Source organism: Sinocyclocheilus rhinocerous, unplaced genomic scaffold (genome assembly GCF_001515625.1).
Source record: "Sinocyclocheilus rhinocerous isolate Xijiao unplaced genomic scaffold, SAMN03320098_v1.1 scaffold1060, whole genome shotgun sequence".
NCBI classification, from domain to species: Eukaryota; Metazoa; Chordata; class Actinopteri; order Cypriniformes; family Cyprinidae; genus Sinocyclocheilus; species Sinocyclocheilus rhinocerous.
The window spans coordinates 126,932-138,805 of record NW_015666198.1 but is presented as its reverse complement, the minus strand read 5'-3'; the positions used below and the strand labels follow the sequence as shown (position 1 = coordinate 138,805).

The 11,874-nt window shown below is 42.2% G+C and overlaps 1 protein-coding gene across 1 annotated transcript in view; it reads left to right on the top strand.

Moving 5' to 3' along the window:
* The window catches only part of LOC107732137 (threonylcarbamoyladenosine tRNA methylthiotransferase-like), a 249,547-nt gene that overhangs the window by 226,412 nt on the left and 11,261 nt on the right, over nucleotides 1-11,874 (top strand). The window contains exons 12-13 of the mRNA XM_016543406.1: nucleotides 4,891-4,974; nucleotides 10,404-10,568. Of these exons, the coding sequence (XP_016398892.1) occupies nucleotides 4,891-4,974; nucleotides 10,404-10,568 (249 nt within the window). The remainder of the gene's footprint in view (nucleotides 1-4,890; nucleotides 4,975-10,403; nucleotides 10,569-11,874) is intronic.

The window sequence follows — 11,874 nt, the reverse complement described above, 5'->3', positions numbered from 1 at the left end:
ACACACACAGATACACACACACACACAGATACACACACATACACACACGCGCGCACACAGATACACACACACACACGCGCACACACAGATACAGAGCAGGGTAAAATTAATACTGCTGTAATGTTGAAATCAACTCCCTACTTAAAGTTTATCTTGACTATTCCTGTAAGTGTGGTTTTCAGCAGTATATCTGCGTGTGCATGAGTCCGATACAGGAGTTCATTACTCACGATGAGTTACTCTGTCCGTGATGAGGTAGATGTGAGTGCAGTGAGATGCTGGAGTTTCTATGCCGCTAGCAGAACCAGTGGAAATCACAAAATGGTTGTTTCCAAACACCAGCCACCTTCTTCCACAGATGGGTTAGTTCTAGTTGCTTCTGCTCTAAACTGGGACCAGAGACACTGGACTTGTGTGAATGGAGTTGTTTCTGTGCTGTGGAGAGTAACTGGAGCTGACAGGAGCAGAACGCTGCTCCTCGTCCATGTTTCCATCCTTTCTTTCTCGTTTCCATCTTTGGCAGTGCCTTTCTCACTGTCCTTCGTGTTGTTCTCCTGAAGAACAGCTCTGGTGTCTCTCTGGAGATGAAGACCCTGTGAAGCGTCCTGTGCTTTGACCTGTTGCTCTTGACCTTCAGCCACTGTCCGGAGATGTGAAGGGTGTGTGGAAGAATACCAACTGCACAGTGAGATCCCAGGATCACCTCCCCTCATCAAGAACAGTGCTGGGTTCCTCTCAGAGCGAGATGAATCGGCATTTTACTTCCATAATGTTCATTTTCAAGTCAAAATGTCACAAGAACAAAATGTTTTTCTTTGGAATAACATATTCAGAACAATCATTGACATTAACAGGGTCGCTCGATCAGATCAGTGTTTTGGGTTTTTAAAGCGACAGTACTGTACACAGATGTCAGATGAAAGCCTGTGTGTTTCTAACCACAGCCTCGATGTTTTAGGAGTGTAACTGTAATCTTATGGTGGATCATATCAGATACACACACACACTCAACACGTCTCTGTGTGCATGCACATATAAACGCTTCATCTGTGTGCTGATGATGTAAACCAGACAGACAGATGTGATTAGGCGGCTTTAACTGTACGGCCTCCCGTGCCTGTGTTTTGTGAAATATTTGACTGTGTGCTGCTTGTGCTGCCGTGTGTTATGTGTAATGTGATGCGTGATGTAAAAGAAACCAGCTGCACACACATGATCCGGCCACGGATCAGATGGACCAGAGCGTTATAATACACACATGTCGTGAAACACACACGGGATGTCTTCAGAATTAGCGTTCAGTCTGTCCTGTGTGACTGTAACACAGATGCCTCCGTGTCCTGCTGAAGCCAGGAGTGACGTCCTCATCATGTAGAGCTGATTGTGTCTCAGCTGAACGCGGCGCCGTGCTTCACTAACCAGCGCTAATGAAGGGGAATCAGCGGGGTTTATCCTCGTCCTGCGGGGCTGTGATCTGACGCTGAACGCTAAATCAATCTGCAGCACAGATGCAGAAACATCAGTGATTAAAGACATTCTTCACCATCGGCTGTGTGGCTTGAGTGTGTGTGTGTGTGTGTGTGAGAGAGAGAGTGCGTGTGTGTGAGTGTGAGAGAGAGATAGTGTGTGTGTGTGAGTGTGTATATGGGTGTAAATTTTTTGCATTTAAAAATGAGATAAAAAACAAATAACAAAACAAGGTCTAGAGATATTTGAGTGCCGCAGTTTTACAGCACTGTGTTCTGCGTGAGACGCTGCAAAAGCTACAACCGGTCAAATACACACATCTAGTGCATCTTTAAAACAAAGGAAAAGCAGTGGAGGAATGTAAGAACGTGATTCATTCTGCTGAAAGAGTCTCAAACGCTTGAGTTTAATTCATTCTGATTGTTGTTTGGATTGATTATCAATTAATGTGATCATCCTCTTACCCTTGACAGGCTGCATCGTCTGTTGTCTAACAGTGAGAGATTCAGATCAGAGCTTCACGTTCCTGCAGGAATGGCTGAGCGTTTGAAGCTCACCAGAGACTCCTCTGGTCTTTATCTCCTGAAAGGCTGTGATGTGAATCCTCTCACGTCGCCCGTAAAGCCCTGCAGATCAGCAGGCGTGTTTGTGCTGGACCGCTCTAATTATTATTCTCTTTTGATTCGAATCCAGCCCGGCTCTGTTTGTTTTCGATCACGACAGCAATGAAGAGGAGATTCCACAACAAATATCGTCTGCTTCTCATCCTGTGCGTTCATATGACGGGATTCGCTCCTCGTCAGAAGCAGGATCTTCGTTTGATTTGTGGATGTTGTGGTTCATGATCTGGATTAGGCTCAATTAAGAGGGAATATTATATCTGTGTTTCCAGAGCAAACTTCACGCTGGACGTTGATCTCCTGAGATCTTCTCTCTTCTCCTCTGATGTGTTTCACTCCTCACCCACCACAGCTCACTGAATTCATCATCAGCATCGGTCCGAGCGAGCTGTTAAAAACTTCATAAAGACTGAAATCAAAGTCTGTCCTGAAGAGAGGACGCTCCAGATACCTGTGTTAAAGACATGATTCAGCCTAAACCCTGCCGCTGATGTGGTTTCACTCGAGATGCTTCTTCTCAAGCAGTTTATCCTTATATATAAATGAACACACAACATACAGCAGTCGTGATTCATATGATTCATTCTGAATCTTCTGAAGTCGTGTGATGTTTCTGACCAGAGATTCAGAATCGAGAGCAGAATCATTGATCTTGAGAACTGAATCGGTGAATGAGTTGTTCGTTTGAGCCTGATTTGGTTCCTCAGTGATTCAGTGATCCGATCACAGCGGTTCTTATGTTAACGACTCTCTGGAGGGGAAGAGTTTTGCTAAATAACTTACATTTCAGTCTTTTCAGCACACAGTGACATTAAATGACTTCTGAAGATTTGAATCGTTCAGATACTGTTGTGGTATCTTGAGAGATTTTGGACTGTGATTAAATAGAAAAGAGCTGCATGAAGGTTCCAAGGAGAAAATATCAGCACACAAACAACACGAGAGTGCGTAAATAATGACGCAACATTTATTTTGTAGCTGAATAACTCTTTAAATCGCTTCTCGTCGGGTTAGTTTGCTCACAGAACAGCATTATTCTGTGAGGATGGGCTCGTCTTTTCTTTTGCTAGCTCTTCATGGATGTGTCTGTCGACAGCTTTGAACATTAACCAGACGTGTTCCTCGCCGCCTCCGGCTAGTCTCAGACAAACTCCTCCATTCTCTTTGAGGAAACCTTTGGACATCCTTCAGTTCATTCTGTAGGCCAGTGGAGCCACGCATTCATTCATCACAGGAGCACTTCAAATGAACAAGTGAAGACAAAAAGCTGATTAGAAATGGTGAAACTTGCATTGTACCTCAAGGACACACTTTCCCTTATATATTCAACTCTTGATGAAAACATCTCATGTTTGACTCATTAAAGGTAAGGTTTAGTAGTTCATCCACACACTCTCGCTGTGCGTTTGCGTTTTAGATGTTTCTTAATGTCCTCGTTTGTAAAAACGATGAGCTCTTGAATCAGTTTGCAGACGCAATCGTGGAGGTTTATCCAATCACTGCTTTCACTCTCATCATGATTCACGGCTGTTTGTCTCATCAGAACGACCGGATCGCTCTACTGCATCCATCACTTCCTCTGAAATACATGAACTTATTCTGAGAGTCTTCTCCTCCAGAAGACTTATGGTCTCTTCTGTTCGCCGTTAACACGGCTTAATCCACTCAGTTCTGTGGTTTGCCTTGGAAACGTAGCACTGGTGACTATAAGCCCTTCACAGCGACACCGTATCCGAGGTCTCCGTGATTTCAGTGTGTTTGTGTCATTTGATGTGCATCGTCTTGAACTAAGAACATTTTCAGATGCTTCCTGATCTTCAGATTTCATATACAGTTGATAATTTCCTCATTTTAAACTGAAGTGGTTCTGTGGTTTTGAGCGGCCGACATTTTCCTTTTCTACATCTTTGTTATTCACTCATAGTTAGCTACAGATAGTGTAAATGTTCAGGCAGGAGTGTTGAAACCCTGACATTAACACGATATGATGAACCAGGCAAAATCACACTCCCTCTGGACGTATGTGCAGATCTGCAGTCGTGTTCACTGTGAACTGCTGTGTGGTTTGGGTTGACATGAGGGCGATTAATAGTTTTTGGTGAACTCTTGCGTTAACAGAGTTTGGCAGTGTGTGATGAGGGTCAGTCATCGAAAAGAAATGACATCTTGAACGTTTCTGAAACTTCAGGGACGGCATTGTTCTCCAGTGCCTTTAATTTCTCCAGCGGTTGAGATGTAGGAGCGTTTTCAGCACGGATAAACTGCATTTTCAGAGAGTTCAGTCACTTGTTAAAGGCTTTGACAGCGAGAGCCACGGCAGCGAGCAGCTGAGACGGACCTTCATCTCCAGAAGAGTTCAAGCACAAACAGTGTGGAGCTGTTATTAACCTTTGACCTCCGCTGGCCTTGCAACGATTTGTATTGTGAAAAGCGCTTTACAAATAAAACGTATTCACCCGGTGTCTGTCTCTCACTGCAGTGAATCGAGTGTTGTAGCAGTAAATCTGTTCGGCACACAGAGGCTCCTTAAAACCCATTACTACATGCACAGTTGCTTTGTGACAGTCTGAATGAAAGAAGACATTTTCCTTCATAAGATAATATCAGCGTACAGTAAGCCGCTTTTATTTCCTTCAGTTAGCAGACGATGGCCCTGTTTCTCTGCACATGCATGTATTCATGGTTAAATGCATCAGCCTCCGTGTAAATGTCACCTGTTTACTAACCAGCGCTTGTGTTTGCTGTCAGGGCTGGAGGCTAAGCGGTTTGAGCTGCTCATGAGTGTTTCTGTCTCGTCTCACAGATCGGCGAGAGGCAGCGTGTGCTGGTCACTGAGGACTCCTTCGATTCGCAGCACTACGTCGCTCACAACAAGTTCTACGAGCAGGTACAGCTCACCTTTGATCATTCAGATACGGTTATGTGTGTTTTATTTATTTTTTTTTTCTTCCGGTTTTAGTTTTAGTTGGCTATAATAACCCTGCCTTTGAATTAGTGATAGTCCAGTGATTCAGTTCTAATAAAATAAAAGCTTGGATTTTACTCCAAACCTTTCCACTTTGAGTCAGAAAGCTATTAAATGAAGTTTCACTTTTAACTTTTATATCTCACTGAGCACAACCACAAACATGAGACATATCTGGACAGAAATACTCATTTATGAATCATAAGCATTTTTTTTCTTTAGAAAATTTACTACTAGAGTTTTAAGCTTAAATTTAGTTAAAATTGTAATAAAAATAAAAGAAGCTTCTCTATAAGAGTCACTTTTGTCTGGAGAATTGAGTGGTTTGATCATAAGAGCATATTTCTCAGGCTCAGAGAATTCACAAGGTGCTTTTCAGTGTGTTTGGGCGCTGAAGGATCTGACGTCTGCGTGATGATTGTGAACCGAACAACACGACACGGCTATTGAGGGAAATGTGAAATGTGAAAAAAGTGAAATGTGACAACATGCCCCGTAGGTGGGTACATTGTAACATCTGAGGGTCACGTTGTAACATGACCATATAATAGCTTAAAATGGTATCTAATCGAATGAAAAAATATACAAGACAAACTAAAATATTTTGTTAATAAAATAAAATAATGATTTTTTTCAAATAAAATAATGGCGTTTTTTAAGAATTAAAAATAATCTGATTTTAGAGTTTGACAATGAACACATTGCAACCAGGCTTGGGACGGCCCACAAAAACGAGCCAAAATGCTTTACATGTCTTGAAATAATCATTTCTAAACACTAAACATTGACTGTCAGTCTTGACCTGTTTCTCATTACAATTCATTAAAGTAAATAGTGTAAATTACATCGCTAATGTCATAGAATAGCATATTGTAACGCCCCATCTGCACAACTGGAGTTTAAAACTGGTTAGTGTCTTCTGCTAGTAATCAAAGCATTAAAAAACGATCTAAACTGATAAATAACAGATTGGAGATTAAAATAATAGCAGATTTGTCTAATTTTAAATGAATAATAAAAACTGAGATGAAAAATGTACTTAAGCCAGAATTTTAATTTTACTATGGCAAAATAAATGTTCAGTGATATCTTCAAAAGATTTTTGAATTTTGGTGCACTTTTTTTTCTATATAATGTTGATATGGTAACTAATAAATACTGTCAATTTTGTTATGCTAGCATGTGTGGAAATATTCAAACCATGTGTGTTACAACTAACCCCGCGTTACTTTGTGCCCGGCGCTCCACTACATCCAGAGGGATGGAAAACACATTCTGTCTGAATGGCTAAGGTCTACAATATGAGTACGAACAGAGCAACAATGTGTAGACATTTCGTTCAGTCTAGAGCAGCACTGTCCCAGCGTTTGCCATCATGACTCTCACAGTGTTTTCAGGATGCTCAGACCGAGTGTACTTACAGTACTTTCTAGCTTTTCTGCTCCAGCTCCTTGTTTGAAAATCCCTTTCAAAGACGTCTGTCTGCAAACTATGGACAGACAGAATTTCCTTCAGCTACCGTGAAGCTGTTGAGAGACAAAAGTCGAGTTCAAGCGTCAGCAGTGTAAAGTGTGCAGTCATTTACTCGTGTCATATGAGTTTCTTTCTTCCATCGAACACAAAAAGAGAGACTTTAAGAGAATTGTGCATTGCACTATAATCTGGTCATATGATCATAGAAGCCTGTTTCCACCATGGAATACAATTTAAAATAAAATAATGGAGGTAAAGGTAATTGTGACTTTTTATCATGAAATTGTTTATATCTCTCAATTCTGAGAAAAAAAGTAATATAGAGGACATTTAAACTCATAATTGCGAGATATAGTCAGAAAGCAGACTTCTTTTTTCTCGTAATTCCAAGTCTGACTTATCTAACAATTTGGACTGTTTTTATAATCTTGCAGTTACGAGTTTATATCTCACAATTCTGACTTTTCTTCTTAGAATTGCTAATTTAATATCTTGCAATTCTGAGAATTTTTTTAAATTCGCAAGAGAAAAGAGAAAAAGTCGCAATTGTCTTTTTACCTTTTTTTCCGCTTATGTGCTGGATGTGTGTGAGGATCAGACCCAGATTTCGCCTCTGCTGAAGCTCTCAAATCATATATTCACAATTGCTAGATGAAGGCAAATCAGTGCATGTCTGATGTCAGCAATCCCACACCGATGATTCTCGCTCGGCTCATAACAGAACACATGCATTTGAGATGATGGCGAAGAACAACATCTTCAGTGAATAAGAACTGTTGTGTGGCTCTGTATGAACTGCTGTTATATGCTACCTTCCTTTTGTTCTGTGAAGGAAAGTCCATTGTACAGGTTTGGAAGAGAGTGATCTGTTCCTCTGAGGTAGACAGTGATGGTAGCTCTGTTTTGCTTCCTCTACTTTCTAAATGCGCTTATGTCTTCTGCGTTGTTAGATGTCATTGGTTTCCTTTCTAACTAGTGAATGTTGTGAAGTGAGACAGATGTGATCATCGCACGGTTCTCCCAGGCTCGGGTTCTCTCGGCTCCTCACAGGTCACAGAGGTCACCCGCCAGACGCCATTCATCTCTCCATTACTATGCCCAGCAGAAAGCCATCTCCAGCAGCATTGATTGAGCCCTCTGTTTTCTTTTCCTGCTTTTGTTCTCCTTTTCCTTCTGGATCTGCGGTCTGAAAGCCGGAGCGCTCTCCAGCGCGTCTGAGACGTGACTGACCATCCATCAGCGGATCACCATGAACATGGTGCCGATTAAGAGCTCAGCTCAGGCTGTTTGGAGCTTAAGCCGGTCTGCCTTTGAGCTGCCAGCGCCGTGTCAAAGACTGAAGATGGAGCCGCTCGGACTCGTAAGGGAGCAGGTTTAAGCGTAAATGAGTGAAAACATCTGCTAGTGTCATGAGATATGTAAGAAGTGGGCCTTAAACGAACGGTTCACCCAAAAAATAAAACATTCTGCCATTTACTCACCCTCAAACCTGTATAAGTTTCTTTCTTCTGCTGAACACAAAAGAAGATATTTTGAAGAAAGCATGTAACCAAACATAGTAGCATTTTTCCATACTATGGGAGTCAAAGGGGGCCAGCGGTTCTTCAGAATATCTTCTTTTATGTCCAGCGAAAGAAAAAAGCTCATACAAGTTTTGAACAACTTTGAGACTGAGAAAATGATGACAGAGTTTTAGTTTTTGGCTGAGCCTCATCAAGACAACTGGTCTTGTTTTAATCGACCGGAAATCAATACAGGAATTGAGAATGTGATGCTTTTTTACACACAGCAAAAAACACACAACAACTCGTAAGACCTTCAGACCGACAGCAACGATCAGCGTTCTTCAGATGTTATGTGATAGAGCAGTGGACTGATGCAGTGACTGCTGACGAGTGCAGACCGATGAGCTGCTGCTGTTAAACACAAAACTCTTCTCATGGATCGCTCCAGATGGGACTCAAACCATCACCCTTTCAGTGACCACCCTGACCACGCATCTCATCTAGCAGATGTTACTCTACACACGGTCATCCTCTGCTCACCGTTCGCTTCACAATCAGGAGATGGAGACATGATTCGCAGCTTCCAGCAGAACGTGGACCGCTCGTAATGGGTTTCCGGTGTGCGAGGACTCGTCTCAATAGAAGCGAGACAAAGACGTATGAGCGTTGCATCTGTCCCTTAAAATGTTAGCGTTTGACCTTCAGGGTTTGTGTAATTGAATGAAGTAAATGGGGGAAGAGAAACTCTTCTCATATTAAAGTATTAAAATTCACAGCACAGAGATGGAGGAAGAGGAAAACACATTTATTTCCCAGCCTAATTGAAAACGTATTCGACAGATCCTCTGATATGTCTGAGTTGTGATGAATCATAATGTGCTTTAAGCTTTCTGCCGAGACTTTCATGTCTGGGGAAGGTGGTTTTTACGCTCTGAACTTATCTGCCGCTCAACATAATGAAGGCAATTTCAGTGTAAACCCCTATAGATCCAAGCGCACAGCTTTTAATCCAGTTCAGCCTCCACGCCTGGACTGCTCCATCTCCCCTCAGACCTCATGCAGATCTGAAGCTCTCGAGAACATGACGGCACGCGGCAAGAAACAAATGATAAAAATGCTACGCTAACAACACTGATCGACGCTTACAAGCTCAATGCTGCTCCTGAAGAGCGTGTGAGGAGCGTTAATGAGCAGCTTGATGGTTATGTGTGCAGTGAAGGCGGTTGAAAGCGATGAGCAGTGCCACGACTCTGAAGAGCCATGCTGTTTGATTCGGCCCTCACCATTCAAACACACATTTGCCCTGTAGCTTATGTTTTGCTTTGGTGTTAAATGGTTAATTAAATATTCTTTTTATGATGTAATGTCAGTTGAATGTGCTTGACATGATCGTGGATCTGCTGAAGGTTAATGAGAAGCAATTCATTTTTATTACTGGACACAAGTCACAGTTTGTTTAGTTCTGCAGTCTAAACATTTTCCTCTTTTCATTTATGAGCCGTACATTAGATTTATTGCTGAACACTGTAAACACCCTGCTTTCCCAGTGTTTTATGTTGTGTTCATGATTCTATTTCGCATATTGTGTTTAGCGGTATTAACTCAATCGTTGCATCGATGCAGTAATAGACCATAATCGATTATAGCCTACTGACGTCATTCGCTTGCCACGCGAGTATTAAAAGATCTGCGCTGTGAGACACGTGTGCACTGCTGGACAGTGTGTGCTTCCACTCGCCGCTAACTCAGTGCTTTACTTTAGATGTGCTTTCATTGATGTATGAAACTCACACGCAGACAGACTTTCATGTTTGCTTTGTGTTTGTTTCTCCTGAAGCTCGATCGCGGCTGCCGTTAAATGCACTTGCATCTCCGAACACTTTTATGATACGAAATTGACGTAAACAAAGTCAGTTATGTTTCCAGAACAGGACAAAACATCATTATGTGGAAGTAGATCTGTGCATTAGTGTGAATGCAGCCACTGTCTGTGATCTCATCAGTAATAATCAAACCGCATTAATGCTGAGGAAAAAAGAAAACCCATAACTATGATTGTCTGTAAACGTTCGGATACGTAAAGCACTCTCAGACACTGAAAGTACTTTTTGTTTATCACTTGTAATTGTCTTTTCCCCCTTTATTACTTTATATTTGCTTGTATGTTTTGAAGCTTTATTTATTTGGTTCTTAACAATTGTTTTGATTTATTATATAATTTCATACAAATGCACAAAATAAATTTGACATAATCGTGATGCATCGTGATATCGAATCGTTGACTTGCTACTAGTAATCGAATCGAATGGTGAAATAAGTGACGATTCACACCCTTAGTTGTGTTATATAATGTTCTCCTTTGTGCGTCTGCAGGTTCTGGTGCCCAAGAAGCCCGAGTTGAAAGGGAAGATGGTGGAGGTGGACATATACGAGGCTGGGAAGCACTACATGAAGGGCCGGCCGGTGGAGGACGCGCGGGTCTTCACTCCCTCCATCGCTCAGCCTCTTCAGAAGGGACAGGTGTCTGGACTCCCTCAGGTCAGTCTGCTGGACCGTCTCTCATTAGCTCGCTCTACACCTGTCTTTATTCTGAAGAAGGCAAAGCACTCCGAGTGGCTGACTGAGAAACTTTCGGCGGCCGTTTGAGTAGTTTTGAGGCGTTTCGGAGCTCAACCTTCTTCAGTCCGACAGCTTGAATGTGATGCAGTAATGATGGGGTGCTTCAGAGACGAGCAGAAGCTGGCGCAGGGGACGGTCAGTCGTGCCCAGAGCCTGTGATGGCCAGCTGACCGCTGCCAGAGAGTCGCTGCGTCTGAAGGGATGGACGTGACAGATTGGAGGCCGATTCCTCCGGCCCAGACTCCAGACTTCACACACTTTCACATTAGGACGGGAGTGTGAAGTTCACAGTGTGTTCACAGGTTTACTGATAATGCGTGAAACCACCTACACACAAGAATCAGCTATTATAGTATGAGCAAGCCAGATCTGCGCTACTTTCTTTAGATCATGTACATGACGAGTTTGCCAGAGAACATTCCTGCTAAATGAAAGACTAATTGTGCGTTTCTCTGTGAATTTAAACAGTATCTGATAGCTGTGAGGCTTACTGGCTCATCGGGACCAGCTTATGCTGTTTTAGAACTTAACAGCTGATTGCTAGCTGGTTTAAGCAGGTTGTTAGTTGGTTAAGTACTGACTGAGTCATCATTTTCTCACCCTCATGTCGTTCCAATCCCGTATGACTTTCTTTCTTCATGGAACACAGAAGATGATATTTTGAAGAATCTTTTCACAAAACATTCAAGCCCCAAAAAGAACATAAATGAAGAAAACTCCAGTGGTTTAAAGCTAGTCTTCTGAATAGAAACGATCACTGTATATGTGTATATATATAAGGAGAATTTAATTATTAATTTAAGATTATTTCACCAAAAACCAAAACAGTGATCATCTCCTGCTCAAATCCATTATGGGTATGTCAGTAACGTCAAACGTCGCTGGCTGCTGATGTGAACCATTTAGGATTTGGGAATGAGTATAGATGGGCTGGTCATTATTTTAGTTTAGCTTGAAGAAAGAAAATGATGTGGGTTAACTATTCCTTTAAGCAGGTATGAGCAGCTGGTTTGTTGACAGTCTGAGACGGTACTGAACACTGTGACCTCAAGCCAGTGGCGTAACTTAGTAATGACGGGCCCCAGTGCAGGCTATTACGACGGGCCCCCTGCGGTGCACGGTTATGAAGCACATACAAACACACAGCGCTCGTGTCTAGAAGGGAACCCATATAAGCACATTTGTGCCTAACCTACTTAATTTAGACCAACTAAAATCAGTATCT